The sequence below is a fragment of the Manacus vitellinus genome, unplaced genomic scaffold (assembly GCF_001715985.3).
Source record: "Manacus vitellinus isolate BGI_N305 unplaced genomic scaffold, ASM171598v3 scaffold_24_pilon, whole genome shotgun sequence".
In the NCBI taxonomy this organism is placed as follows: domain Eukaryota; kingdom Metazoa; phylum Chordata; class Aves; order Passeriformes; family Pipridae; genus Manacus; species Manacus vitellinus.
Window position 1 is genome coordinate 8,360,336 of NW_021939798.1, and position 26,675 is coordinate 8,387,010.

The 26,675-nt window shown below is 41.8% G+C and overlaps 3 protein-coding genes across 3 annotated transcripts in view; 2 read left to right on the plus strand and 1 right to left on the minus strand.

Annotated features, from left to right (window-relative positions):
• Window positions 1-1,707: 1,707 nt before the first annotated feature.
• On the minus strand, window positions 1,708-7,542 carry CUNH17orf67 (chromosome unknown C17orf67 homolog). The gene is made up of 4 exons (XM_008920768.2): window positions 6,745-7,542; window positions 5,971-6,071; window positions 2,855-2,994; window positions 1,708-2,202 (listed from the first exon to the last, which is right to left on the minus strand). The coding sequence occupies exons 1-3, from the start codon at window positions 6,797-6,799 to the stop codon at window positions 2,878-2,880; spliced, it is 273 nt and encodes a 90-aa protein (XP_008919016.2). The 5' UTR covers window positions 6,800-7,542; the 3' UTR covers window positions 1,708-2,202; window positions 2,855-2,877.
• Window positions 7,543-8,891: 1,349 nt separating this feature from the next.
• Window positions 8,892-24,782, plus strand: DGKE (diacylglycerol kinase epsilon). The gene is made up of 11 exons (XM_018073341.3): window positions 8,892-9,358; window positions 11,018-11,177; window positions 11,654-11,773; window positions 12,678-12,821; window positions 14,523-14,680; window positions 14,966-15,017; window positions 15,162-15,275; window positions 15,746-15,817; window positions 16,348-16,475; window positions 17,397-17,508; window positions 17,825-24,782. The coding sequence occupies exons 1-11, from the start codon at window positions 8,928-8,930 to the stop codon at window positions 17,978-17,980; spliced, it is 1,647 nt and encodes a 548-aa protein (XP_017928830.2). The 5' UTR covers window positions 8,892-8,927; the 3' UTR covers window positions 17,981-24,782.
• Window positions 24,783-24,969: 187 nt separating this feature from the next.
• Window positions 24,970-26,675, plus strand: part of LOC103754900 (meteorin-like protein) — a 6,857-nt gene continuing 5,151 nt past the window's right edge. The window contains exons 1-2 of the mRNA XM_029960087.1: window positions 24,970-25,082; window positions 26,095-26,161. Of these exons, the coding sequence (XP_029815947.1) occupies window positions 24,970-25,082; window positions 26,095-26,161 (180 nt within the window). The remainder of the gene's footprint in view (window positions 25,083-26,094; window positions 26,162-26,675) is intronic.

The following is a 26,675-nucleotide window of genomic DNA, read 5'->3' on the forward strand; positions in this document are numbered from 1 at the left end:
TTCTGGGCTGGGCTGGCCTCCTCCTCTTCTTTGGCTGCCTCTCAGGGAGGCTGAAGGGTGTTTCTGTGTTTACTTGCAAGGCCCAAATTAATTTGTATGAATGGAAGACTTGGCTTCTTAAATCTATCAGAAAAGCTGGATGTCTTACAAAGCAATATCTTGGCTATGTTCTTCGTGATCACAGGATTCCAGAGAATCCAGTCTAGGGATTTTTTATTTTTAATTTCAAAATTTTCTGTTCTCTCTCTTTTTCTTTACACTTTTTTTCCCCCTGTGTTTCAGACTTTCCTATATGGTGTCTGCTGATTTTCTTGCCTTGATGGACCAGGAGGTTCTTCAATGGTCAGTTCTAAAGTAGAAGGGAAGTGTAGATACATTCAAGAGAGACTCTGCTTTTGTAAAGAAGCTTAAATTCTGGAATTCTAGAAACACTGGTAATGGTTTTGATTTGAACCTGAATGCAAATATGAGTTGCCTCTTTTGCCCATTGACTAGTTGAGTGGGCTAAAGACTATTAACACTATACCATAATATCTTCCCTTATGAAGTGGGAGAGAACATGGATCATTGACCTGGAAGTGCTTCACCTTTCTATGTTTTTAGTTTTCTCCTTGTTCATTAGATTTAATAATACTTAACTTTTCTTTTGAGTTGCCTTTATGAGATCCTTCAGCCCTAGTGTGAAAAAGCAAATTTTAAAACAATAAACAGTCTCCATTCCACATATTTGTTTTAGGATTAGCTCAGTGTTACTGAGGTTGGCCTAGAAGCTCCTATTTAACCTTACCAGTTATCTAACAAATGATTGAATATAACTAGATGGGAGTTCTTTTATTTCAAAGAAGTAATTGAAAATCGACTTTCACAGGGTGAAAGTTGGCATAATTGGCATCAGCATGAATTTTTCATTGTGCAAGTAAAAACAGAGCCAGGATTTCACCTAATGACTTTAACTCAAAGAGATATGCAAATTTAGATCTGTGTATTGTGAGTATTATGAATGAAGCCCACAATAGCAGCCTGATTATGCTTTTTTACACTCCCAGATTTAATCTAAGATTTATCTTGGCAGTAGGGGAAAGCAAGTCTTTGATGCTTTGAGATTTAAATTATTTCCTTGGAGTCATCTAAGGGAGTTGTCTTACTGGAAGAAAGTATAGTGGAAGGACTGTTGATCCATTCCAGCCTATCAAAAGCTCTGTAGCAGTAATTACCTTATATATCTTCATAAAAATGTGTTTTATTTTGCTACCAATCCTCAGGCTCTTTGAGTGACTGCAATGAGGAGCTCTGAAAGTTACTTTGGTCCATTCATAACTAATTCTCTTGCCTTTACAGATCATAATAGTCGTGTAAGAGCCATCAAGAAACTTTTCATGTTGTTTTGCAGATATCATATGTTTGCCATCTGAGTGTACAAGACATTCTGTTCCAAGGCACAGGTTATAGAGGCACACAGGCAGGAAAGGGTTGGCTGGATACATGTAACCCCTCCTGGCAGAATTCTAGAGGAAAGGGATAGTTATGCAGAGAAATACAAAATTGTTAGACTGCACTGTAGTGCTTCCCAGCTGCTGATCCTAAAAAGTCCTCTGATGTTTCCTTAGTACCTCACAATACTGAACCTCACTTCCAGTGATTTTTGTCAGCAAATAGTATGGAAGACTAAGGTAACAAAATCATTTGAAAATGGAATTGAGCCAAGCTTTTATTATGAAACAATACATGAAATATTCATCAGGCAATTAAACACAGTGTTGTGTAAATGTTATGTCTTCATGCAATATTGCTATTTAACCTAGAAAACTGTAATTAAGGATTCCTCTAAAGTCCAGAAAGCTGGCTGCTACTTCATGTTGATATTCCTCTGTTTTCTATGGACCTCTCCCTCTAAGTCCCTCTTGCTTCAGACAGTCTAAAGCTGTGCCCTTTAAAGGGCTCATCAGGGATTTATTCTTGCCCATAGCTCAGAAACTGGGGGAAACCCTTGGTTCATTTATTCATGTATGCAATCATTACTGGTAGAAAATATATGGTGGTCTATAACATATGTAACCACTTGTAGCTGGAAGTTTTGCTCTATCACTAGGATTGCACTGTGTTGCAAAGAGATTCAGCTCTACAATGAGCACGTAGCCAATGCAGGTATAATCTCTTCCTCCTTAACACAGTCATAGTATAAATCCATGTGCCCATGGAGATCTGCAGAAAAAAACAAAATATAATTAAAAGCCATTCTGACATTGGCCATACTAATAACATCTAAAGGACTTGAAATCATTTAAGCACTTTTCTAACATGAATTCTTCACAGTGGCCTGTGAGAAGCTGCTGTGCAGAATTCCTGTAGCTAAGTGAGCCAGCTCTCAACTGTGCCTCAGCTGGAAGATTTTTTGAAAACTGCCAGCTTACCTCCTAAGGGTGAGGTTTGAGAATTTTATGTTTTTGTTTTTAAATAAGTTTCAGACCTTTGGCTTGTTGTGGATTAGCAAAACTCCATTGAAGTCTACCACAACACCCAGATTTTTAAAGGTATTTAAGTATGTACAAATAGCAGAATTTTAAGCAGACAAACTTTCTGTCCTTTGAAACAGATCAGCCCTGACAGACACCATCTCTGTATTCTCCTGCTTAAAAGCTTTTGAAAACATGGAGCTAAATCTGCAACTTTTATGTTAAAAAGTTAACTGGGAGTGATATAGAATCACTGTTGTGGTGGTGATTCAAATTTATGCCAGTTGACAAATTTTAAAGAACGCAGGAAGGCTTCTCCTGTCATAGAAATGTCCAAATATATGTTATATATATATATATGTATATAAAATAAGTATGCACTGTAGAAGAAATATATATACCAATTGCAGGGGAGGCAAAAGCATTAGATTGGATGCACTAGATCCCTGTTGCAGTGGGGGAGACAATGTGGATTCAGCCAGTGTTCAAGGAATTGTTCTTCTGATCTCTGCTCCAAGCGCTGGAGATAAAGCATATACTCCTATTTAAAGAAAAGAAGTAATTTTGTTATGTAATCACTCCATTCTAATGTCAGGCCAATTTTACAGCTTATGTAAGAGCAATTCATTTACCTCTTAAAATAATCAAATATAGTGAAATAGTCTTGCTAGTCAGCTTGCCCCAACCTAGCAATATTTAATGAATGACATCATCATCCAGATCAGTAAAGGTGGCAAGCAAGAATTTTACAACAATATTCATAAATTTGGAAGTCTACATACACATTTCTCATTTGCATATCAACACAGAAGCCTCTCTTGGTCCTGAGGGCACAGAGGATTCTCAGGATAGGTCTGTTGTAGCCTCTTTTGAAAATTGATTCCTGCTGATTAAAGAACATTAACCCCTTGTAGGATCATGTGGCAGAACTCTGAAGGGTTCTAGGAGGGTAGCACACATCAGTGCTGACTGGTCTTTCTGTGATAAATAAAATAATGTGAATTTCCCATACCACTTTATAAGGAGAGGGTTTGGTCTAAGCAACAAATTACCAAAGTAAAGTGTATCAAAAACTTGACCTCCTTCAGAAACAAAATTTACTTTTAAAAAGTCCCAGTCCCAGTGCATGTGGGATCATGCTTTGTGAACAGTAGATACATTTATTCCAAATACACCCCATTGCTTTGCACAGCAGGCACTGTTGGAATGGAAGCTGTAGCCTAAACCCTTTGCACTGGCCAAGTATTCCTGCTGTCATCCAGCTCCCTGCTCTTTGTGCTGAGCAGAGGGTGGGTACCCTGGGTACCAGCAGGCAGCATTAGATTCCTGCCTTTTACTGGGCTTTCTCTCCTCAGCACAGGGAGACTTGGCTCAAGTCCCTGGTGAGAGACTGCATTAGGAACTGGCAGAGAACAGAACTGTATGACTGAGAAGAGGCCACGTTATAAAAAGCAGGATCTCAGTCAAAGTAAGATTAAAACATGCTGACAACATAAATTACATTTTTGTAATAAACAAAGGGGGCAGGTCTTGCTGTCTGTAACTGAACAGGTTTTTGAGTCCAGCAGCACTGTGGAAGTCAAAGTGTCACAAAGAATTGCAAATTACATTCCCCAGCTCAGCACGATCTGGCCTAGTACAAACAGCTTTTGCTTAAAATAGATGAACAGAGGTGGGTTCATCCCAGAAATCATTTCATTCTGCTACAAAGCATCCATACAAAATCAGTTTTTCTCCTTGAGCCAGTGGTAGAACTGTGCACAGGGATGCAGCAGCCTTGCACCTTCACTCACAAGGGACAATCTCCATTTTCCACATGGCAGCAAGGGTTGGCTTTTTACCAGAAGATGTTTCCTTTGCTACTGAAAACCTTGACAATTAGTGAACAAAACAAACACTCTTATGTTTGGGTTTTCTTACAGAAGGTCAACTTTGCTGTCTGGGAAAAAAAAATAAAAAGAAGGTTGGAATTCCTCAACAAGTGTTTGCTCCTAATTGAGTAGGAATTGAGTGGCAAGGACAGAACAGCTGAGTCAGTGATACAACATTTCTCTAGCCCTGGCTCCCTTCTGTCCCCACAGAATGTCATAGACTCATAGAGTGTCTGGAGTGGGAAGGAACCCATAGGGATCATCAAGTCCAACTCCCTGCTCCTTACAGGACTCCCTAAAACTAAACCATAGACTAAATGTTGCATGTCTGCTTGTAACTTCTTGCAATACAGGATTTACCTCAACCCAACTGTTCTACTGCTGTATTTACTTTGTATTCAATATGTGCTATATTTACTATATAACATTAATCCTGGTGGTATATTAAGCATGAGCACAGATGGGAGCTGTATTCCTGCTAATTTGCAAAAACTGCAGGGCTCATTTAACAACAGCTTAGAAACCAACCCCATCCTGGGTGTTGTGGGCAGCAGTGAAGCCTTGTGAGTTTTGGCTCTGTTGTGCAATCCTCAGTGTACAAGGCTGTTAACAAGTGTGGAGCAACATCCTTGTGACAGCTTTGATTTGTCGTGGTGTCACACCTGACAAACAGCGTGTCCATCCACAGTGGTGCATGGCCAGGTGGATTCTTTTTGGCTGGTGTACAATACCCACTGGAAAGCTGTCTCCACAGTCCTGGCACAGTCTGAGCTCAATACTCAAGGTCTCTAGTGCTCCTCATGTCTTACAGAGTTCAGAGATGTTCAGTACCCTGCCAAACTGAGCCCCTTGCACTCGTCACACACTCACAGTCCGTTGGTGCTTCTGGCTTCTGTGGGGTTTGCCTCTTCAGAACCATGTAATTTTAGCTCAGCTTATTTACTTTGGAAAGGAGCAAGCAGTAATTTTAAAATACCTTAAGTACCCTTGAGAAGTGCAGAATTATATGTTACATCTTGTCAAAGCAAGTAAAACAGAAGGCCTTTTAATTCTTTTACTTTTTCTTTTGTTGTAATGGGGTTTAGAAATAAATATGTGTAGATATCACAGGCAAACCCAATGCTGTTGCATTGAGCTAGCAACTAAAAACTCCTACAATATCATAAAAAAAATCCTATCTGTAGCACTCATAAATAAGTGAATGAAAGTGATTTTAAAAGCTAGTTGAGAACTACCTCAATCTCCACACTGACCACTGACACCTGCATCTCCTCTCTGCCCACAGTGCAGAATGTACCGCGAGCAGAAGACATTTCCTGTTATTTAGTTTTTCAGGAACAACCTGATGAAATCCACATTTCTATAAATGAAAAGCCACTTTCTTCTCGATAATTCAATTGGTGTTTTTGAGCCGTGGTAAATAATCTGCACGTTCTGCAAGTGAACATTTCCTGAGCACTTACCGAGAGAATGCAAAGGGGTTTTTTAACATTTCATGGGAGAACTCAGCAGCTGAAAAGGGTGACACTCATAACATATTGCTTGGAATTAAATCTGTAGAAACTTAATGCTAAGCACAAATGTTTTGGGGGTTTTGGTGTTGGTTTTTTTTAGTTAAGGTAGTTCAATAGTAAATGTCAAATCACCCTCATTGGCTCGTCAGGGAAACCAGCTTTTCTCGGTCTGCTTTCACGACGAGTTCTCAGAAGCTGTTTGGCCTCTTTTTCAGACAAAATTGGTGAAGTGTCTAAAGACAGAAAAGCAGAAATTAGTTCTGAAATTATTAAAAAGTTAATATTTTACCTGTCACTTGCAAAATGAAGTGTCTCCAAACCTGATTTTTGTCTATATACAAAGTGTTCTTTCTTTACAGCCCCTTCCTAGGGGATATTGCATTCCAGGAGATAGGAGTGGAATTTTAAACTATTTTTATACTTGTGTTTTCTCTAGTTCTACTAGTAGGAAGCAAAGTCTACATATTCATGTTACTATAAAATGAGGAACTATAACAGCACCATCTAACCACTGGCATTAGTGACTCTTCCAACTCTTTGTTCTTTTCTGTGTTGCTTTATAAGATTCTTTTTAAAAGTAATGAGTTAGATGTTGAAAAGGAGAGATTGCAATCTTGCAGGACCTTGGTAAAATAAGATTAAAATAGTAAGCTACTAAAATTAAACTTTTTGTGTTTACAACAAATTACTACAGTGTGGTGATGCAGAGAGTTAAACACCAAATACAGCAGCACTACTATTAAAAATCAAACAGTAGAAACCCTGCAGTATAAAAAGTTAAGTACTAAAAGTGAAAGATATGAAAATATATGAATAATGAAAACTAAAATAGAAGGTTGAACTAATGCTACTTATATGCTCTTCAGCTCTACACACATACACAGGTTTGCTGATATAGACTCCTACCTGTAACAGTGGTCATCAGGACCAAAAAGGAGACAAACACAAGAAACTTCTTCATTTTGATTCTGCTTTCTCTCGGTCTGTTCCAAAATGAGTAACACTGACCAAAGGCATCCTCCTATTTGAAGCAGCTACGTGGGTCACAAATGTTTGTTTATGCTTTAATTTGGGCAATAGTATGATTCTGAGAACAGCTGGTCCGAAGGTTTGAATTAGTCTATTATCTGCACACACATTCTCAGCATAACTCTGTTCCTGGGGGAAATAAAATAGAAGACCTTTTTTCCGCTTCAGGCTTCGGAGTTACACTGGGTATTTTAGATTTGTGAAAATAAAGCACATCACCTTACATTTGGCACAGCAAGCGAAGGTTTTGGGAGCCTAAAGTATATTAGGGTTTTTTAAAGAAACAATTGCCTATTACAAAATGTTAATCTCAAAGGCAGCTGCAAATCTTTTTCAAAGATTGTCTCTAACTTTACTCCAGCAGAGAAGTACATAGTAAAGGGGTTTAACTCTAGCAAAGCCAAATTATCACTGCTGAGAAACACAGCAGAGTTTTTTACCAAATTAATAGAATCATACAAGTGAAAATTCACATAATTCCTCTCTTTGCAGGACAAGCTAGTAGAAAATAGGATTATAAATGTCCTTACTAGTAAACACAGCGTGAAGTAAGGATGAAGGTTAACAAATGTCATTGCGAACAGGTAGTTTCAGCCTTGAGAAATGTGACTGTCTGGAGCTCTCCTGGGCAGTGCCATGTTGGACAAAAAAATCTAAAAGCTAAAAATGTGAGTGCTGTGGGCACAAGGGCTTGACCAGAGTGAAGCATGAGGTGGTGATGGGGCAGTTCAGGGGTCAGGCTGTTCTGATGTGCTTTTCTGACAGGACTTTTCTTGGAAACCTGGGTATTGCCCACCTGTGGAGCATTTGCATTTTTCAGCCTGTGGTTTAAGATACCAAGACCCTAAAATCTCAAGAAATTTTTTTTATATTGTATGGATTTATGTCATCGCTCAAGATACTGTTTTGAAAGCTCAAAATCCTGTAGGTTCTAACAGCAGTCACTGTTCTTAGAACTGCTGCAGGGGAAACAGCCGAACACATGAGGGCAGAATGAAATTATGGAGGAAAACATTAATGTTGGGCAATAAAGGCACAACTCGGGGGACCTCATTGCTCTCCACAACCACCTCAAAGGAGGGGGTAGTGAGGTGGGGGCCCATCTCTTCTGCCGTGCCTGCAGTGAGAGGACCAGAAATGGCCTTAAGCTGAGACAGGGGAGATTCAGATTAGATATTAGAAAAATTTGTCACTGTTTGTGTGGTCAGGCATTGGAACAGGTTGCCCGGGGAGGTGATGGAGTCACCATCCCTGAAGGTGTTTACGAGGAGCTGGGTGATGTGGTTTGGTGGTTTAGGGGTTACAGTGGCAGTGGTGGTGGACGGTGTGACAGGATGATCTTAAAGGTCTCTTCCAGCCTTGATAATTCCGTGATTCTACGACAGAACGAAATTATGGGGAAGAGCATTTATGGTTGGGCAAGCAAGGCACAAACAGGGCGGTGATTCGGCCTTCGCCTCGGGCCCGGGCCAGGCAGAGCCGAACCGCTCCGTCACGCACTGTGGCGGGTGCTGGAGCCCCCCCGGCGCCATCCCGATGTCAGCGACAGGCGCGGGGCGGGCGGCGCCCGTCTCCTGGCAACCGCCCTCCGAGCTTCTTCCGCTTCCGCCGCCGCGCGTCCCGCGGCGCCTCTCGCGTCCGCGCCGTGTCCTGCGGGCCCGGCACTTTGCCCCGGCACTTTGCCCCGGCACGGCCCCGCCGGGGGACCTCGCGGGCGAGGGAGCGGCGCGGGGCGAAGTGGCCCGGGTGAGCCGCGCCGTTGCCCCGTCGCGGAGGGAAGGTGCGCAGGCCGGCGGCGGGGGCCGAGCGGCCGCTCCCCCGCGGGAGCGCCCGGGCGGCGGCCCGGCCCCGCGCACGGCCGGGCGGGCGGCGGAGAGCCCCCGCGAGGAAGCCTCTCGCCAACGCCCCCATGCTGGCGCCAGTGTCGTGCCGAGCCGCGGGGCGGGGATTAGGATGGTTCATGAAGCTGCGCGCTGGCTCCCTGAGCGAAGGGGCCGTGCCGGAGCTCGCCCCGCCGCCCGCCCGAGCGGAGCGAGGGGTTAGTGCGGGGAGCCGCGGGGATGGAGGGCCCGGGCGGGGCCGACTGGCGCCTGGCGCTCTGGACGCTGTTCTCCGTGCTGCTGCCCGTGCTCATCACCGCGTGTGGCAGCTTCCAGCGGTCGCGGCGGCAGCTGCTGATACGGGACATCTTCCGCAAGAGCAAGCACGACTGGCACTACACGGACCTGTTCGGGCAGCCCTCGTACTGCTGCGTGTGCGCCCAGCACATGCTGCGCGGAGCCTTCTGCGGCTGCTGCGGGCTGCGCGCCAGCGAGCGCTGCCTCAAGAAGGCGGACCAGCGCTTCCTCTGCAAGGAGATCATGACAAGAGGCGCCGGGGCAGCCCAAAGCTCCATCCCACACCACTGGGTCAGGGGCAACGTCCCCCTCTGCAGCTGCTGCGTGGTGTGCAAGCAGCAGTGCGGCACCCAGCCCAAGCTCTGCGACTACAGGTACTGCGGGGGGCTTAGACTCTGTAACACAGCGTACGGTGCCCTGTCGGTGTTGTATTTTCTGCAGGCTTAATGGTAGACATCACCCCCGAGGAGGTCCTGCAGTAGTCAGATAAGAAATCGTTAAAAAACAACAACCTCAAAGAGCCTAAAATTAAAATGGATGCTTGTGGGTAATTTGAGTCATAGATTAAGATTAGTGTGGCATTGCATCTCATGTCCACTCGTTCTCTTAATTGCATTACTCCAGCACGATGGGCAAGCTGCTGTGTAGTTACATAGAAGAGACTCTCTGTGTCCAAGAGAGTTTGTGTTTTAGGGGGTGACATTAAGAAGGTTCTGATCCATTTGTCATTTGTACAGTGGGTAGCCTCAGCAATGGGGGGCACAGTTCACAGTTCAGAACACCAGAGTGTGTTTGCACATCTCAAAATTGGCGTCTGCTCAGTGCAAATAGAACAAACAACTGACCTATAGAGGTTTCAGGTTTATTTTTAAGGACGCACAAAAAAAGCTAATGGGAAGTTTTATAACCTACTGTAATACAAGCTGTTGTTAAAAGTTTCTGCTAAGAGTGTTTAAGAATTGAAGGAACCATTAAATGGGCTTTCACTGTCATTAGTAAGGCTGCTTGCAAAGTTGTCTGTGGCATGTTGTGCCAAAATACAGTGATAGTGCCCCAGGTCCTGAGTACAGTGTGTTGGTTCAGCCTTCCCAAAGGATGTCCTCTTTTAAGCATATATTCTGCCAGCTTTTGCTTTGCTTCTGTGTGATACTGGCAAACTGCTTGGTAAGTAAGCAGAATTACAGTATAAGAGTATTACTTTCAGAAACAGAACCTTGAGAGTGTGTGTAGAAGAAGAAATGGGAGGAATTTGGAGGCAAAGAGGAAAGGAAGGAAGAAGAGGAAAATAAAGTCACGGTATAGGGCAAGTATCATTGGTACTCATGTGTTGGATTAGTCAGGGGAACTCCAAAAATAGCTTTCCCAGCTGCTTAAATCAAGGCTTTGGATGTACCAAATGAGGATTAACATTCTGCAGAGGCTGGTAGTGGGTATTGCAGTATTTCCTCTTGTTCCAGTCCGTTTTCCAGGGCAGCTTTTAGAAGAGGTCAAAAAACACAGCAGTTTTGCATAACAAAATCCCATCAGCATTGCACTGTGCCTTTTAGGTTTCAGATTTAAAGGGGTATTAGCAATATTAAGAAATGCATCAATTAATATTACCAGTAGTACTTTATTGAATTGAACTCGAATGTTTTATCTGTGCTCTTTAAGGACAGAGAGGAGTTCAGGTTCTCATACAGGCTTTCAGTGTAACTGTTAATATCACAAACAATGCAGGAGGATATTTATAGCACCTATATTTTACTGAGAACAAAATTAATTTACAACTCTCGGGGGTTTTTTTCCCCACAGAATTCAAATGCTTTCCTAGACTTGAAAGCACATGAGCAATTTACGTAGTTTTCTATAGCCAATACATAGTTTTCCAGGGAATGAAGGGTTTTCCCTGTAATGTGCTTTAAATATTACTTATAATGGTGTGTGCCAACATAAGTACTTTGCTGAAAGTTAGTCTGTCTAAAATAATTGAGCAGAATCAATGTGCCTGTTATTTGAGGGTTGTTTTCATGTTCTTTGGTCTTTTATTCCAGATGTGCATGGTGTCAGTACACTGTGCATGATGAATGCATGGTGGATTGTTTAAGGACTGAGGAGTGTACATTTGGAGAATTCAAAGACTTAATTATCCCACCCTACTATTTGTCTACAATCAACCAGATGCGAAAAGACAAAAAAACCAGTTATGAAAAGGTAATGGCCTCCTGCTTCTTGGACCAAATAAACCCACAAACACACAATGAAACTTGAACTCAGTGCATTGTCAGGTTAATAACTATCAGGTAAATGTTCCAAGGTATAGTAAATACTTGCTGTGCTAATTCAGAGGTGTTTGTCATTTTACTAACATGGTTGTTGAAGCACAAGCGTACAGGTGAACTTTTTTATTCCACAATACTGAGCTTTGGGTATGTTACTTTCTTGAATGTTTTGTGATTATATTTTTTTTTTTTACTGCTGTGTTCATAACATTGTAGTGTTTGTTTTCCTGGGGACTGCAGAATCTTCAGCCTTGGTGTGTCAGAAATATTTGTTTCTGTTTTGACTGCTTCAGACTAATTGGTGACTTCCTCCTTTCAGTGCTTACAGGGGATGGGTTTTGGAGCAAGGCTGAAAACACTTTCAAACGTGCAGTATTTGTGTGACTGACTGACTTTCACCCTTTGCAGGTGGTACCTTACTGCAGAAAACACTGGATGCCAGTGATCATACTGGCAAATACTCGCAGTGGGAACAACATGGGTGAAACTTTACTTGGAGAATTTAAAATGCTGCTGAACCCCGTTCAGGTACTTGCTGTGAAAAGCCACTATCCTAAAATGAAGGTTTAAATTAGAATAAACATCACTTTGCTTACACAATGGCAGCAGGGTCTTGTGGAAGATCAGTAGGAAACAAATTCATGCAGTTTGTTGCTTTAGAAAGAACAGCTTCATAAAGAGAAACCAAAAGTGTAGAGGCTCCTCCCACCCCCAAGTTTGTTGGGATTCTAATACCAGTCCACATTTTTTTATTTACAGTAATAATGCAGTCATTAAGTTAATGAGAAGTATCTGACTCTTGAAACAGGATACACTTTTTGGAAAATGAAGTATTTAGATATTCTTAATTTGAAACCTGTATTTTAAATCCTCACTTGTGGAAATGTCAGCATTTACAGTTTCTGCTGTGTGTAGTTGCTTTCCCCTTAAAATCCCTGTGGGATGGCACAGGATGTTGATGTAAGGCAGGCAGTTGTTCCCTGGATTTCCTGGCTGCACCTTAATACTCTTCCTTTGAAGTTCAAAACCCAGCCATGGAATACAGCCTAAGAGAAATCACTGTGCATTTGTTTTAAATGCATCAAAGAATTAACCTCTTTGTGTGCTGGGTGTTTTAAAATTACTTTTATCTGAAGTCTTTCATCTTTACAGAATTCATCATCATGCTTCTACATACAGACTTTTCTGAGGACTCTCTCAGCTCAGTTTAATAAAGTCCATTTAATCCTAGTGAGACAGCTGGAGCTGTTGTGAATTTGGGAAACCAAATCCTGCTCATAAAAGTCAGGACAGCTCATTTGCTAATGTGATATTGTAAATGGAGGATCTTTGTTTTGCATTGGAATGAGCCTCTCAAAGTTGTTTATCCATGAGGCAAATCCTGAGTCATGTCATGTGAACTTACAGAATTCCTTATTTCCCTTTCTTCCAGGTTTTTGATCTGAGCAAAATTGCACCTGCTAAAGCCCTCCAGCTCTGTACCTTGCTGCCTTGCAACGCTGTCAGGGTTCTTGTCTGTGGTGGGGATGGCACAGTGGGCTGGGTCCTGGATGCCATTGATGAAATGAAGATAAAGGTATTGTGGTTTTAATTTTAAAAATGTCTTAACGATGAAATGAGTTTTGGTGCTGTTGTTGCTACCCCTAATCTCTTACCTGCATTTATTGCCTTCATCTTCCTGAATAGGCCTGCAGAGAAATGTTTGCAGAATTGCTTATTCATATTGGGGGAGGGCTGGGGGAAGTGCATCTTGTAGTTCAGGAAAAATATGACAGCTTTTTAAAGTTGTTCTCTTCTGTAAAACAAGACAAGAACAAGCTGCAGGATATTTTATGCATTGTTATTTCCTCTTTGTCTAAACAGATTTATTTTGTCATAAACAGTGTGGCTGACACTGGCTAATGTGCTCTGACTGCTTGCTTCTCCCAGCACTCTCAATCTTTTATAATAACCTCATAATTTTGCCAGCTGTACTGGTTATATTGCCAGTGCATGAATGAGAGCAGTAATTTGCTTCTGCTCCTTATCATATATTCTGAAGAGTTTGTCTGCCTGCATCCTCACCTATTAACAGCAAGTAGAGAAGGAAAAAATAAGCTGTTTACTGCTGATTTGAAATGGAAGATAATTCCAGTTTATGGGGTACTACTAAGAACTCCTGAGAAGATTAAGAATGGAGAATAATTACAAGGGCTTTAGTGCTTTACCTAATAAACTTTCTTCTAGTGCTAAAAGGAAGTTACTCTTCTTATATCAATGTTTTTTTTTTTTTACTGCAGCTTTCTTGTTAATACATGAAATATTGTAGTTGAAGGCCATTATTACAACTTCATGCATAATCAAACTCATTTTGAGAATTATTGTGTGCTGATAAAGTAACTATAAAGGTTAATGAATATGAAGGTATGGTTACATGGTCTTGGACACTTGATATATTGTCCCTCAGAGCCAATAGAATTCATGAAATCTGGGTTTTTCTTTGCTCAAATTGAGTCACTGGTGTTAGGTAAATACTGTTGAGGTTATTATCAGCAGGAGGTTATTTGCTCCCTACATTTATCATGACTCTCAAATACAGGTTACCTGGCTGATAACTCTGCTTGAAAAAATAGTGACCACGGTGCCAATTCACTGCAAGTGCTTTTCACAGCTGAATTTCCAAGGCCATAGTACATGTGAAATAACTGCTCACCCTGCTGTGGTGACGAGAGCCAAGCCCTTTGCTAAGGCAGCTGTTCTGAGTGTCTGCTTCTGTCACTGTGCTCTGCAGAGGTGTTTGTCACCTGCTCCATCTGTGGGTGACAGTGTGAAAGCGAGACGCTGCCTCTCCTCCGTACGTGTGTGTGTGTGTCTCTCTGGGTGGTTGAACACTGGCATTATGTGCATGTCTTGTTTAGACCCATCCTCACCTCAGCCTGTAAGAGCATTTTGGTGTCTTGTTGTTCACAGTCTGCTGTGTTACATCTCTCAGTTCATATCACTTCCCAGATCCAAAGCATCATTGCTTTGAAGGAGTACTCTGTTCAGTGTTCCTAATGCACTGTTTCCATATTGTGTTTGTATTCTCTTTCCTTCTCACAGTGGTTTAACATTTCCTTCCTTTACATTATCCCTGTGGTAAGCAGTTCAATGTGCCATCTGCTGTGCTGACAGTGCCAGCCCAGTGCCCTGCTCTGTGTCAGGATTTATGGTATTTACCTAATCTGAGCTTTTGGGGCTGAAATGGAGACAATGAGTGCTGGAGCAGGAGCTGACACGCAGTGGTTTTGTGTCCTAGGGGCAAGAACGATATATCCCACAAGTTGCAATTTTACCTCTGGGAACAGGGAATGACCTGTCCAACACACTGGGCTGGGGGGCAGGTTATGCTGGAGAAGTCCCTGTGGAACAGATCTTACGGAATGTCATGGAGGCAGATGGAATCAAACTGGACAGGTAAGGAACAGTGAAAAGGTAAAATGTGGAGGACCCAGTACTGCTGTAGCTCTGCTGATGACCCACTGCAGCACTTCATGTAAAGAAACACAAGTGTTGCTGGAAGGAACTACAAAAACTGAGGTCCAAATTTGACCTTTATGTGATTGTTCTGCAGGGCTTAACTCTTCCATAATTTAACTAAATTTAGTCTTTTGACTTGATCCCAGTATACATATAGGATTCCTAACTGCAGCCTTACACTGAGAACTGTCACGAGTCTAAGTAACAACTGTTGTTTTTCAGATGGAAGGTTCAAGTAACAAACAAAGGATACTACAACTTAAGGAAACCAAAGGTATGGCTTGCAAGTATAAATATGAATTCTGTGGAATACCTCTATAAGTATTTTTCTGTTTACCAACTTCCCACTAAACACTCTGAATTTTAAACCCTAATAATAATATTTAATAAGGCCATAACTGGAAGTTCTGTCTTACAGGTATTCACAATGAACAACTACTTTTCTATAGGACCTGATGCTCTCATGGCTTTAAATTTCCATGCTCATCGTGAAAAGACTCCCTCTCTGTTTTCCAGCAGAATTATCAATAAGGTGGGTTGGGTAAAGTGGGATTTCCTCTTTGTAGTTGTGGATTTGACTTAAGGCTATTTTCTGCTTTACATTGCTTCACTCCCCTGCTTCCTTTCATGCAGTTTTAAGAGTTTGAATCCATTTTTCTTGGTGAGGGGATTCCATGGGTAAAAAACCATTTCCAGCCCACTCCCAAGTGTTACAGCCTTGGCTCTGCTTACAGAATTGGCTGTTTGTTCAGTTTTTACTCAGAATTTCTCATTTGCTTTGAAACTTAGTGGGTTAAAGACATTGCCTATTTCCTTTTCAAGTGGAAAGTAAGTTTCTGATTCAAGTTGTAGCCCATCTCATTTGGAAACTTTAGTTTGAGTGCAGATAAGGTTTGCAAAGCCATAACTGTACATGAATATTTAAAATAGTCTCCATATGTTATCTTTTTCTAACAGTGTTTTCTTCTTTTCTCCCTGTTTTGTTTTGGGGTTTTTTTGTAGGCTGTTTATTTTTTTTATGGAACCAAAGACTGCTTAGTACAAGAATGTAAAGACCTTAACAAAAAGGTTGAGGTAAGTTTTTTTAGCTTGCTTATTCTCTGGATAGTCAGTGGAGTGTAAAAACTTATGGGGGAAAAAAAAAGGGAAGAAGCTTTGCACTTTACATCTATCTGTGTGATATTTGTGTAAGGGTGGGTCTGGCCTTGGAGTATTTTTGATGTTCCTTTTGCTATCTGCAGCTTCCTTCATGGAATTTGTGTCTTTGAGCTTACTGAAAATTCCTAATTTTTTGTCTGGCCTTGACTCAGTTCTATGAGTTCAAGCACTGATATTCAGATAAAATTTGCCTTAGCACCAGAGACTTACATAAGTGAGAGTTCTTTTTCTTTTCTTTACTAACAGAAATTTACTACAACTCAGGATATCTTGGGAAATCAGAAGTAATTTTTTTTTTAAAGTATTGAAAGAAAACACATTCTATTTGTACAGGGCCAATTTTCCTTCGAATGGAAGCTTATTAAAAGACCATAAAGAGAATAACTAGCTTGTACTGAAGTACTGAATCTGATCCACAGTAATTAACTTCTGTTTGTCTTTTAAAGCTAGAGTTGGATGGTGAGAGGATCGAGTTGCCCAATTTGGAAGGCATCATTGTGCTGAATATTGGATACTGGGGAGGTGGCTGCAGGCTCTGGGAAGGAATGGGGGATGAACCTTATCCCTTGGCAAGGTACACAGTGCATTTTTGGCCTTGCTTTTTTCCTTTAACTGTCCTTGTAGTGTAAGGAATTCCCTCCAGCAGACTGTGCTTACTGCAGATCAGAAGGATGCCCGGGCTGTCTCACATTTATTTTCCTCATATTAGAGACTTGGACTAAATGCATCCCACACATCAAGGGGTTTTTTAAAGACTTTTTCAAAATGTCTGGCATGACAGACAGCAGTAGCATTGAAGAGGCTGTTACAAATTAAGGTAACCTTCAAAAAGTATGGATCTATTTCGGAATCTTAAAGAACACATCTCAATGGAGGTTAAAATAGAAAGTAAAAACAAAACATGTCCAAATTTTAACTCCTATGCTTGAGAAAACTGGAGCAATACTAAGGAGAAAAATGTATGGGAACATTAGTTATTCCCTCCTGTGACTTCCTTCTTCAGAAGCCATATATATAAATATACTTTGTAGTTCTGTTACACGGCTTGTGATCCTGAAAGATTTCTGAAAGATTTCTGAAAGATTTCTGAAAGATTTCTGAAAGATACTTGGGCAAGGTCCTTTACCCAAATCTGAAAAAAATTAAGCCATTAAAAGATTTTCCTGTAGGTTAATATCTGAGTGAAAAGAAAGAAAATTTTACAAGTTCATTGAAGAGAAGTCCACTGTGAGCTTTAAGTAAACACAATGAGCCTTGGGAAGTCACATATCCATAATTTCCAGAAGCCAGCTGGTGTGTTCCTCCATAATTGCAGGGTTTGATGGTTTTATTTGCTGTTCAGTGTGCTTTGTTGTCCAGCACAAATAGATAACCCTGTTTGTAGAACATTTGTCCTCTCCGTGTGGAAGCCATAAAAGGACTGTGCAATATTTGGACAGGTATGCTATGAGCTCATGAGCATCACTAAGAAGAGCGTCCTGTTTTTGTTTCACAGACATGATGATGGACTTCTGGAGGTTGTTGGTGTTCATGGTTCTTTCCACTGTGCCCAGATCCAGGTTAAACTGGCCAACCCTGTTCGCCTGGGGCAGGCACACACAGTGAGGGTAAGTGCTCATTGGGAACCTGCTTCCCTAAAGTTTTTTTTTTTAATACACAGTACAGAATCTCAACCACTCAGCTGTCAGATCTGAAGTTGCAGTTTGCAGTTGAGGTGGATGTTTCTCTTGCTTAGTAAAAATTAATTATGTCCTAATTCACGGCCTTGCTGTGATCGGTGACCGGTGAGTGCAACTCGTTCTGTGCTGGTTTCTCCCTGTCCAGGCTGGAAACGTGCCTGGCATCAGCACACTGGACCTGGAAAAGGGGTTTTCAGGGCTCCTTTGAGCTGCTGTGACTGTGTGTTGTTCTGTTTGATCCCAGCTGATCCTGAAGAGCTCGAAGATGCCGATGCAGGTGGATGGAGAGCCCTGGGCCCAGGGGCCCTGCACGGTCACCATCACCCACAAGACTCACGCGCTGATGTTGTACCACTCGGGGGAGCAGACGGACGACGACGCTTCCAGCCTGTCTGAGTAGGACCTTGGGACAGAGCACATGGATGAGGACACGGAGATTTTATGGAATTCAACAGGAGACAGTCAGGAACTTCAGCTCGTTAAAACACACCTAATTTAGAGTGAGGTTTATGTCTAAAGTTCATACTTGGGAATGAGCTAGAGCTGAGGAAAAAGCCATGCTTTGACACTTCTGAAAACTTTCACAGCTGAATTACCACAACTAATTTGCCTTTAACATTGGTGGTGATGCCCTCCAGCCTTTCTAGCAGGAGTGAGTTACTCTTAACGCCTCAAAAAGACATGCTGCAGCCCTTCCTTGCTGTGGAATCAGACCTTCTGCACAAACACAGTACAGTAGGTGGATGTTTCATACCCTTGGAAAGGGGAACAGCTGGGAGTCTGACATGCTGCCACCTGCCCTCTTTCTGAGAACAGAAAACCAGACCAAGTAGGATGTGGGCTGATTTCCTGACAGCAGCCTGCTCCTGGCTGCCACCTCTGCTTGGGAGCAAGAGAAATAACTGTCTGTACAGTGCATTTCTCATCTGTTCTCTGAGAGAGTGGAGCATCTGGGAGCTCTTGGGAAGCTGGTCAGCAAGAAAAAGATGCTTTTGGACCAAAGGTTTCTGGAAATGTTCTGTCAGTGAATGACCTTTTTCAGTGGCTTTGTAAGCCATAAAGTACCCCTGACATCCTGAGTATCCAAGATACAACTCAAAGTAATTGTACCATGACTTGCACTGAATGATCCTGTAACTTGACTCTGCTTCAGTTCAGTGAGAGACTAATGCTAGTTTTTGTAAATAACAGCATCACAGTTCTTGGGGAGGCTTTTTGGAGGCAAACTTGGACAAAGAGCAGCGTTTTTCGGCTGTTCAGAGGGAGAGGTTTTAAAGAGATAATGATGATTGACAAATGTGGGGTATTTTTTAAAGACTTGTTAAGTTCTTGGCTCGTAATTACCTGAGAATGGTCAGTAGTAAATCAATCTGTTAGCTGTGTCCATTTTAAGTGTGGAGGTTGAGAGCTGAGTTTGCAGAGGTTGGCAGGTTCTTGCATTCCTGTGTATAATTGGATTGTGAAAAAAGCATGAAAGCATTTGTTTTCTGACTGGCTGTTAGGGAGTCAAAAACACCTTGTTGGTACCTGCATTTCCCTTATGAATATAAGGTGAGAAAAAGATGAAGGGTTGAAGGTTCAGAACACGTAAACAGTACACAGGGACTGTCACTTTGGCCTATCTGAAGCTTCTCAGGTTAAAGCTTCTCAGGTGAAAACATCTTCATGGTTAACAAAAGCAAAAACCTGCTTCCTTTTCCCTCTTTTGTTGTAGGCATTTTAAGCCTGCAGTGGGTGAGAGATGAATTGGGGTTTAAAATGTCAGTTTAGTCCAGTTCAGTTACTGAAGGTGCTCTTCCAAGTAGGAAGAGAATTTATGCTGCATAAGCCAAGATTGTAAGAGAGATTGAGAGCTCTGGTCTGAACTTTAAATGTTGCTGCTTTTGTCATTAGTCCCCCATGTTTGTTTGTTTTTTCTTTGTGCTTACAGGAAGTGAAACCACTGGGTAAAGCAGGCTGTGTTTCTAGGTTTTTTAAAATGAAACCATTTTTCAGCAATCTGTAAAATGATGTTTTCATTAACAACGAACAAACTATTTATATTTTAAAATAATTTATTGAAAACTTGGCAAAGTCAGTATTTTTAAAACCTTCAATTGTAATCCTCTTTGGAGAGTGTTTTTAACTTGATGGTGTTCCTTGTAGAACGTGTATGTACTAGAACTTCAATACTACTGATTCTCGGTGAATTTATAGCTGTCTGAAAATGTGATTAGAGTGGAATGAGCTGTAAACAGAAGCCATTTGTAAATTCCATATTCATTAGCCTTATACACCTCATTTTAATTATTTTATTGTATGTAAATATAGATAAAAATAGTTAAATCTATGTAAAAAGTGTTTAAAATACCCTAAGTATGATATGTTAGATAAATCCACTACCTTTTTTTTTTCAGTTACAAGGTTCAGTTTGTATTAGCAAAAATCCTACCAGTTAAGTTATTTTATATTTTTTTTTTATAACTTGTTACCATCAGCATCCTAAAAATATTTAAGTTCTATGCTCTGGTTCTTATGTAACTGTTGTTTACAAACAAATGACAAGTCTCTGGAAAAGCAGGGTGTGTGCTCTGAAAGGCAGTTTTTGCTCAAGAGAAATGACACCACTGGCTACTTTAAATGATGCAGTTTAAAGAGTTACCTGAAGTTGATGAGGTGATCAAATTGATTCAAATTGGTTTATAGCCTGAGAACTTTTAACTGTTCAAAAACTTCAGTCTTTGGGCTCCTGACATCTAAAAGAGAAATAAGTGATGCCCAGGCTTTGAAGGCTCCTTGTGTTGCTGTAGGTGAGCAGTGAGTTGGTTTCTCTGCCCCAATGGGTGTTTGTGCATCCTGCCACTTACTGCAGCTCCCTGGGAGTCCAGAAACCCTCTGGGAAATGTAAATCCATCATTGCTATTGGAGAAACCAAGTGAAAGCATCTCACTGGGTGCTTGTTTGGCAAAACCCCCTGGTAAGTGGCCGTGTTTGTGGAGGTGAAGTTTGTGTCTCAGATGGTGATGGCAGCAAATGTAGCCGTGGTGAGCACGAGGAAGCCTCTTGTGAAATTGTATTGATGGTTCTTTAAGGCTGAAATGTCCAGTTCCCAGTGGGCCATGGGCTCACCCTTCCCCTGTAACTGTGTAGCTGTCATACCCTGACACAAAATGTTCTTGTGAGACACACATTGTTAGCACTGGCATCTGTTGGGAAGTCTTGCTGCTTCCAACTGTCCTTTGGTTTCAGTGTATCCTCCTTTCCTCTTGTTGCCAATTGGGTTAACACCTGTTTTCAGTTCCCTTGGTGGAACTGTTTTTAGTCCCACTGCAGAAGGTTGGTGTCAGCAGTGGGCTCTCAGAGTCTAACAGAGCTGTAGCTGCCTGATACCCTGTGCATTGTGACTGTAAACTGTTCCATGCTTTTTTAATGTTGTAGTGCATAAAGCACCAGTTCAAACAGCTACAGGGAGGGGGTACTCCTCCTGCAGCTTGGAATCCTGAAAACCACACAGAGAGAGCCTCTCTCTGTCTGGGAGAGGGGACTCTGCAGCTGGAGCTCCTGTCCTGCATGGAAGAATTTTCCCTTATCCTGTTAATCATTAACACTGGAAAAATAGTGAAAGCAATGTTTCAAAAAGGCAAGTAATGAATTGTTTTTTCTGTCAGTCTTCATACATCATACCTTTGTATAAAATGTACAGAGCAAACAATAACATCAGTGGTCAAGCACTTAAAAGCAAATTCACAATGTTTAAGTCATTGCTGCATTTATCAGCTTAACTGAAGTTCGGTCTGATAACTTCACTTTACTGTGGTTTCTCAGTCCTGTGACATGAAATACAAAAAGGTTGCATGGGAAGCCTTTCAGTGGGTCAGCTCCCTGCCTGGCTCACACCTGGCTTGTTTACAGGTGTTGAGAGGATGTGGTGGGGGTTTCCCTGAGCACAGAACCTCCTGTCATAGGCTTTGTTTGACTCTGTGTTTTCACTTCAGCAATTCGTAGCAGGGTTAAGCTGTTTCAGATGCCAGCTGGATCTTTCTTCCCGTCTGGACTTCATAAAAAGTCGAAACTTGCATTTTTTGTCTTCAAAAACAGCTGAGGTAAATGGCATTCATTTATGCTTTGGCGTTTTTTTGGTATGTCTGTTGTTCTTGGTATTTAAAGCAGGTCAGGGTAGTGTTTAGAGCATACCTTTAACAGCATTTTGGAATTTTTGCAGTTATTAAAGAACACAGTCTTGTGTTTTCTTTCCCTGCAATAGTAATATATTGGTTTCAAATTAATTTGGGATTCTGTTCAAATTTGAACATTTTTCTCAGCACTGTTACGAATTGCATTTCATGTTTATAGTGTAAAAACTGTAGCATAATTTATGTATTTGATACTTTTTTATATGTTCACTTCCAGTGTTTCTCCATATGTTTTTTTTCCCCCCAGGGCTTGCTTTTCTTGGTCACTGAGGAACTTGAAACACCACTGTCTTTAGTTAGAAGTGTTAAGTACTTGCTGTCAGAAAACAGACTGGAGTTTCTCCTGGTTGCAAAAAACATGCTACCATGTTTGAACACATTTGGAGACAATAATCTTGAGGCAGTGCTTACAGCAAGAGTGAGGTAAAGGTTTATTCTGTGCAACCTCAGCTGATTCAGATTGAGAATTTATTCCCCCTCTTGCTGGTGTTTACAACTACTCCGTAAGCACTTGTGTCCCTCAGTCATTTAATTACTCATTTTGTGCTGGCTTAACTTCAGCTAAAAACGTCATTTGGGACAGTATCAGCAGCTCTGCTGAAGCCAGGACAGTGAGCTGCTGTCCAATTTATGCTCATGCCAGCCAGCCTGTCAGCAAAGGAAGCTGGAATGGCTCCACACAGCTGTTGGTAGCCCAGTGAGCCACCTGCTTGGCTTTTCCAGGCACCATCACCCCCTGGGAGCTGTCAGGACTCCAGAGGATCCCAGACCCCCTGGCCTGTTCTGAAAGGACAGGTTTTGTTCCTTGCTGCTGGGGAGGAACCTCCTCGTTCTCCACCTTCTGAGAACTGAGTGTTAAAGGGTTTGGTTTCAGTTTGGCCCCTTCCTTCTGGTTCTGTCTTATGTTGCACTGAAGCTCAGAGCTTTTATAGTGTGTTATTGTATCTCACTGGCTAAATAAAAGCCTAAAGCACTGCACCTTTAGCTGTGAGCAGCACTATGGTACCAGTGTTACAGTAGTTACTCTTTTTTTACTTGGCACCAAATGCTTTTGGTAGAGCAGCACTGGAACCCACTTAGTCTAAGGGTAGGTCATTTAGGAATCTTTGCATGTGTTCTAACAGAAAATCCTTTCAGACTACTAGCAGTTTTCTTCCTTTTGGAAAAGAAAAAATTGAATATTCAGTTAGGAGTAGATTAGGATTGAAAATACCAGTACATAACTGATTCTGTTGAATGTGAACTACTTAATTAAAAAGTTCCTTTTTTTCTGAGAAATCAGAGCTACTGCTTGAACACAGGGATGAGACAGCAGAGACCACTTGTTCATTGGTAATTAAACATACTGAGAGAATTTACATGTTCTCTCTTGTTGAGGCCACAGTTCTAAAGGCATGACATGATCACAATTTTGTTTTCTTGCTAAGAGTGCTGAATATTCAATTCAGGTTTTGGGCATCTCAGGGAGATAATTCCAGCTGGATAAAGCCACATGCCTTGACTAAACCTAGTGATGTTGTGCAGACTTTTCTTAGCTGAGGATCTGGCCCTTCACACTATGAATGTATTCAGAATTGTACTTTGTTAATGCTGCCCTGTTTCCTGTGTACCCCTACTGCTGTATGTAATTAATTTTTTGCATCATCTAATTTGCAGCTTGTTTGTAGATTTCAGCATAAAAATAATTTTCTCTTTAAGATTAAGTGGGAACTTATATTGTGAGTTTATTGCATTCTGTAACTTAAAGGTTTACATCCCTCCAAAGCCATTTTGTCTGCTACCAACTGCTGTAATCCTTTGAGTACCTCCAGCCATCTTCTCTTTCTAGGATTTTTATAGTTAAACAGAATGGATTTTTATTTTTGTAGCTTGTAACTTCAAATATGTATAGCAGTTGTTTAGTAATCAGTGATCAGAATACTGTAAAAATGTTACCTTTAAGAGCTGTAACTTTAAATTAGTAATAACTACTTACAAGAAAATACCAGCATGTTAGCAGTTAAAAAATGAAAGTTATTCTTTAGCTTCACATACTGTGATGCTGCAACTTGGGATTTGCACTGCATGTGTTTATCCATATATTCTGACATTGCACTAAACAGGAAAAATATGAGCTTAGAGTGCAATAGGTCAAAAAATAGAATTTGTAACATCTTAGATTTTTTTCATCTGATAAAAGTAACATTTGGGATTCAGTATTTTTTTGTTTCCCACTGAGCAGTAAGGGAGGAGTGATCAGTGGACTCTTGACAGATCAGTTGTATCCTTATGGTGCAGTTTGAGATCTGTATTTAGTGCTCAAACATAAACAGACACCGTCTGCATCATTCCTGCCTCTCTCCTCAGAGAACAGAAACTCAGAGCAAACCCCACTGCTGGCAGCTGTACAGTATGTGAGATCTTACTTGCAAGGAAAGAACCAGCCACCATAATCTTGAACCTCCAAAATAAACGTTTAAATCAAACTTTTCCAATTTTTCCTTGACATCAGCTGACATTTTCAAATCCCAAACTGGTTTTCCTTTGGTTTTTAAAAGGAGGCAGGCTGAAATGGGAGGATGAGGAAGTATTGCTGTAAAAAGTCTTTGTCATAAAAGCTGGGAGGGCTGTTCTTTATTTGCTGCAGAGGCACAGGGACTGTGATTGTGTCTCATAACAATTTGTGACGTGTGCTCCAGTGTGTGCTCCAGTCATGACACAGGCTGATGTGAGGTTAGAGAGCTTGGGGCAGGTTCTGTCTGTGAGAAGCTGCAGCTTCAGCAAAGCCACAGAACTGCCCCATTCTGTGGACACAAGGGAGACTGAAAACCTCAGTGAGTTGTACCATGGCCTGTCCCTGTGACTTAACGCTCCCAGAAGGCTCTTTTGAGAAACATCTGCTCCATATTCATCATAGAAGTTTGTAAATACAGGTTTTTCACAGCACTGACTCTGTTACTGAATTTCCTGTTGCATCTTTTTGTTGTCTTGTTGTTTGTACTGTATTTCTCTGTAGATTTAAGTGTGTGGATTAAAGTATTTAAACTCGGATTCTTTTATTCCTCACTATGCATGAAAGCAAATATGATTTTTCAACTCTGTGACAACCCCCGTGACTGCCTGGCTTTGCAAGGGCTGCAGCAGGATGAGACCAGGGATTTTAACAACAAGATTGCATTTTGTTGAACTCTATGGCTGTGTTCCTGCTGGAAAGTCGAGGTGTTTCAAACCCCGATGCATGGGGAAAATTCTGGAAAGCGTGGTAATGTCATTGGGAAGTAAATCTAACACTGGTAACATGCAGAGATTTGTCTCAGCAGCTGCTGGTTCATCCTTCACCCCCGGGAGAAGGTGAGTTTGTGTGGCTTTAGAATAGATGTGGTTAAAGTGGTGAAGCCCCCCAGGCTTCAGCAGGGAGGTGAAATGTCCAGATTGTTCCTTCTCACCTCTCTTGTCAGTGATTAGGGATCTTAAAAACAGCTTGTGACCCTGCCCACTCTTTATTTAGTGTAAGGGGGGAAAGTCCTACAGATGTCCTACCTGTAATGAGCAATTTCAAGTAAGAGTTTTAACAGGAGATGTTTTGGTGTCATGTGGTGGTAATAGAAACTGGAGATGGGGTGGGAAGGCTGCTGACAGTAAGGCAGGAAAACCCACCGGGCTTTCCCCAGACAGGGGAAATGCTGCTGCTGGAAGAAGTTCAGGGATCAAGTGGCTCAATGCTTTCTCCTGATGGCAGCAGATGGGTTAGTTTGGGCTTTTGGAAGTGAATAAATCCTCCTGTGGGGCCACTTTATCATAGTGTCAGTTCCCTCCCCAAGTCCACTCTGTTCCCCGGTCTCATTTGCACAAAAGAGAGAAGGGCTCTGGCCTCTCAGCTCCTGTATTATGCCACGATCAAACCTTTTAAAGAGTATTTGTGTGTTGTTTTCCATTCAAGATGGGGTCAGAGCATAGAGATTCAGCAGGTTTTTTTTTTTTCTTAGATGGGTAAGACAATCGTTTCACAGAGCTTTCAGGATCGCTGGCACTAATGTATTTAAGCATCGATGTTTAACACATTTTAAATGTTTTTAGAACTGCTGGAGTGAGCCGTGCACAGCACCAGCTTGAGCCATGCTTTAGCCCAAGGTTGTGTGAGGAGTCAGAACACAGGTACGTGTGGGGAAGAACACGGGTCCTTAGCAAAGAGCAAATCAAGGCTGAAATTCTTTTTTGATAATAAAAGTAAAAACGTAAAGTATTTAGCGAATGAACAGAAAAGTGGTGGTGTGTGGGTTCAAGTACGATTCAAGGAGTCTAGTGTTAGACAGCTGAGGGTCTAACAGGATATCTCCTCTGACAAATCTCTTTTCCTCTTCAGGAAAATCCCTCACTGCAGAAAGGCAGCGGCCAAACTCTGCCTCTTCCCCTGTGCATCTGTGGGCAATGTGAGAACACGCTGGTAACCGCAAGGTAACAGATGGCCGGAGGGTCCCGGTGACCGCGGGCGCTGAGCGGGAACAAAGCCCCGCGGATCTGGGGATGTGCCACCCAGCCGTGCCCAGGGCCATTGTCCCCGCCCGGCCGCGAAATCCCGATTCCACGCTTAGGAGCTGCTTAAAAGAGCCTCGCTCTCCCAGACCTGCAAAAGAGCAGCTCCCCATGTCGTTCATTGAAAATATGGAAAGGGCAATGCATATAGAAATCTAATTATTGGCAGGCACAGCCCGGCTTTTAGCATGATAATCGTGGGCCCCGGAGCTTTCTTGTGCACGGACCCCGAAAGATAATCATGAAAACAAAAGTTAAAACTATTGAATTTCCATCACTCACTCAAAAGTTCGCTTTGATTATGTTGACACGATTTTTGTTTGTCCCTACGCGGCGACGAGAAACTGTTATTAATCACTTCTAAATATTTCAAAGACAAAGGGGGCTGCCCGGGCCCGGGGGACGGAGAGG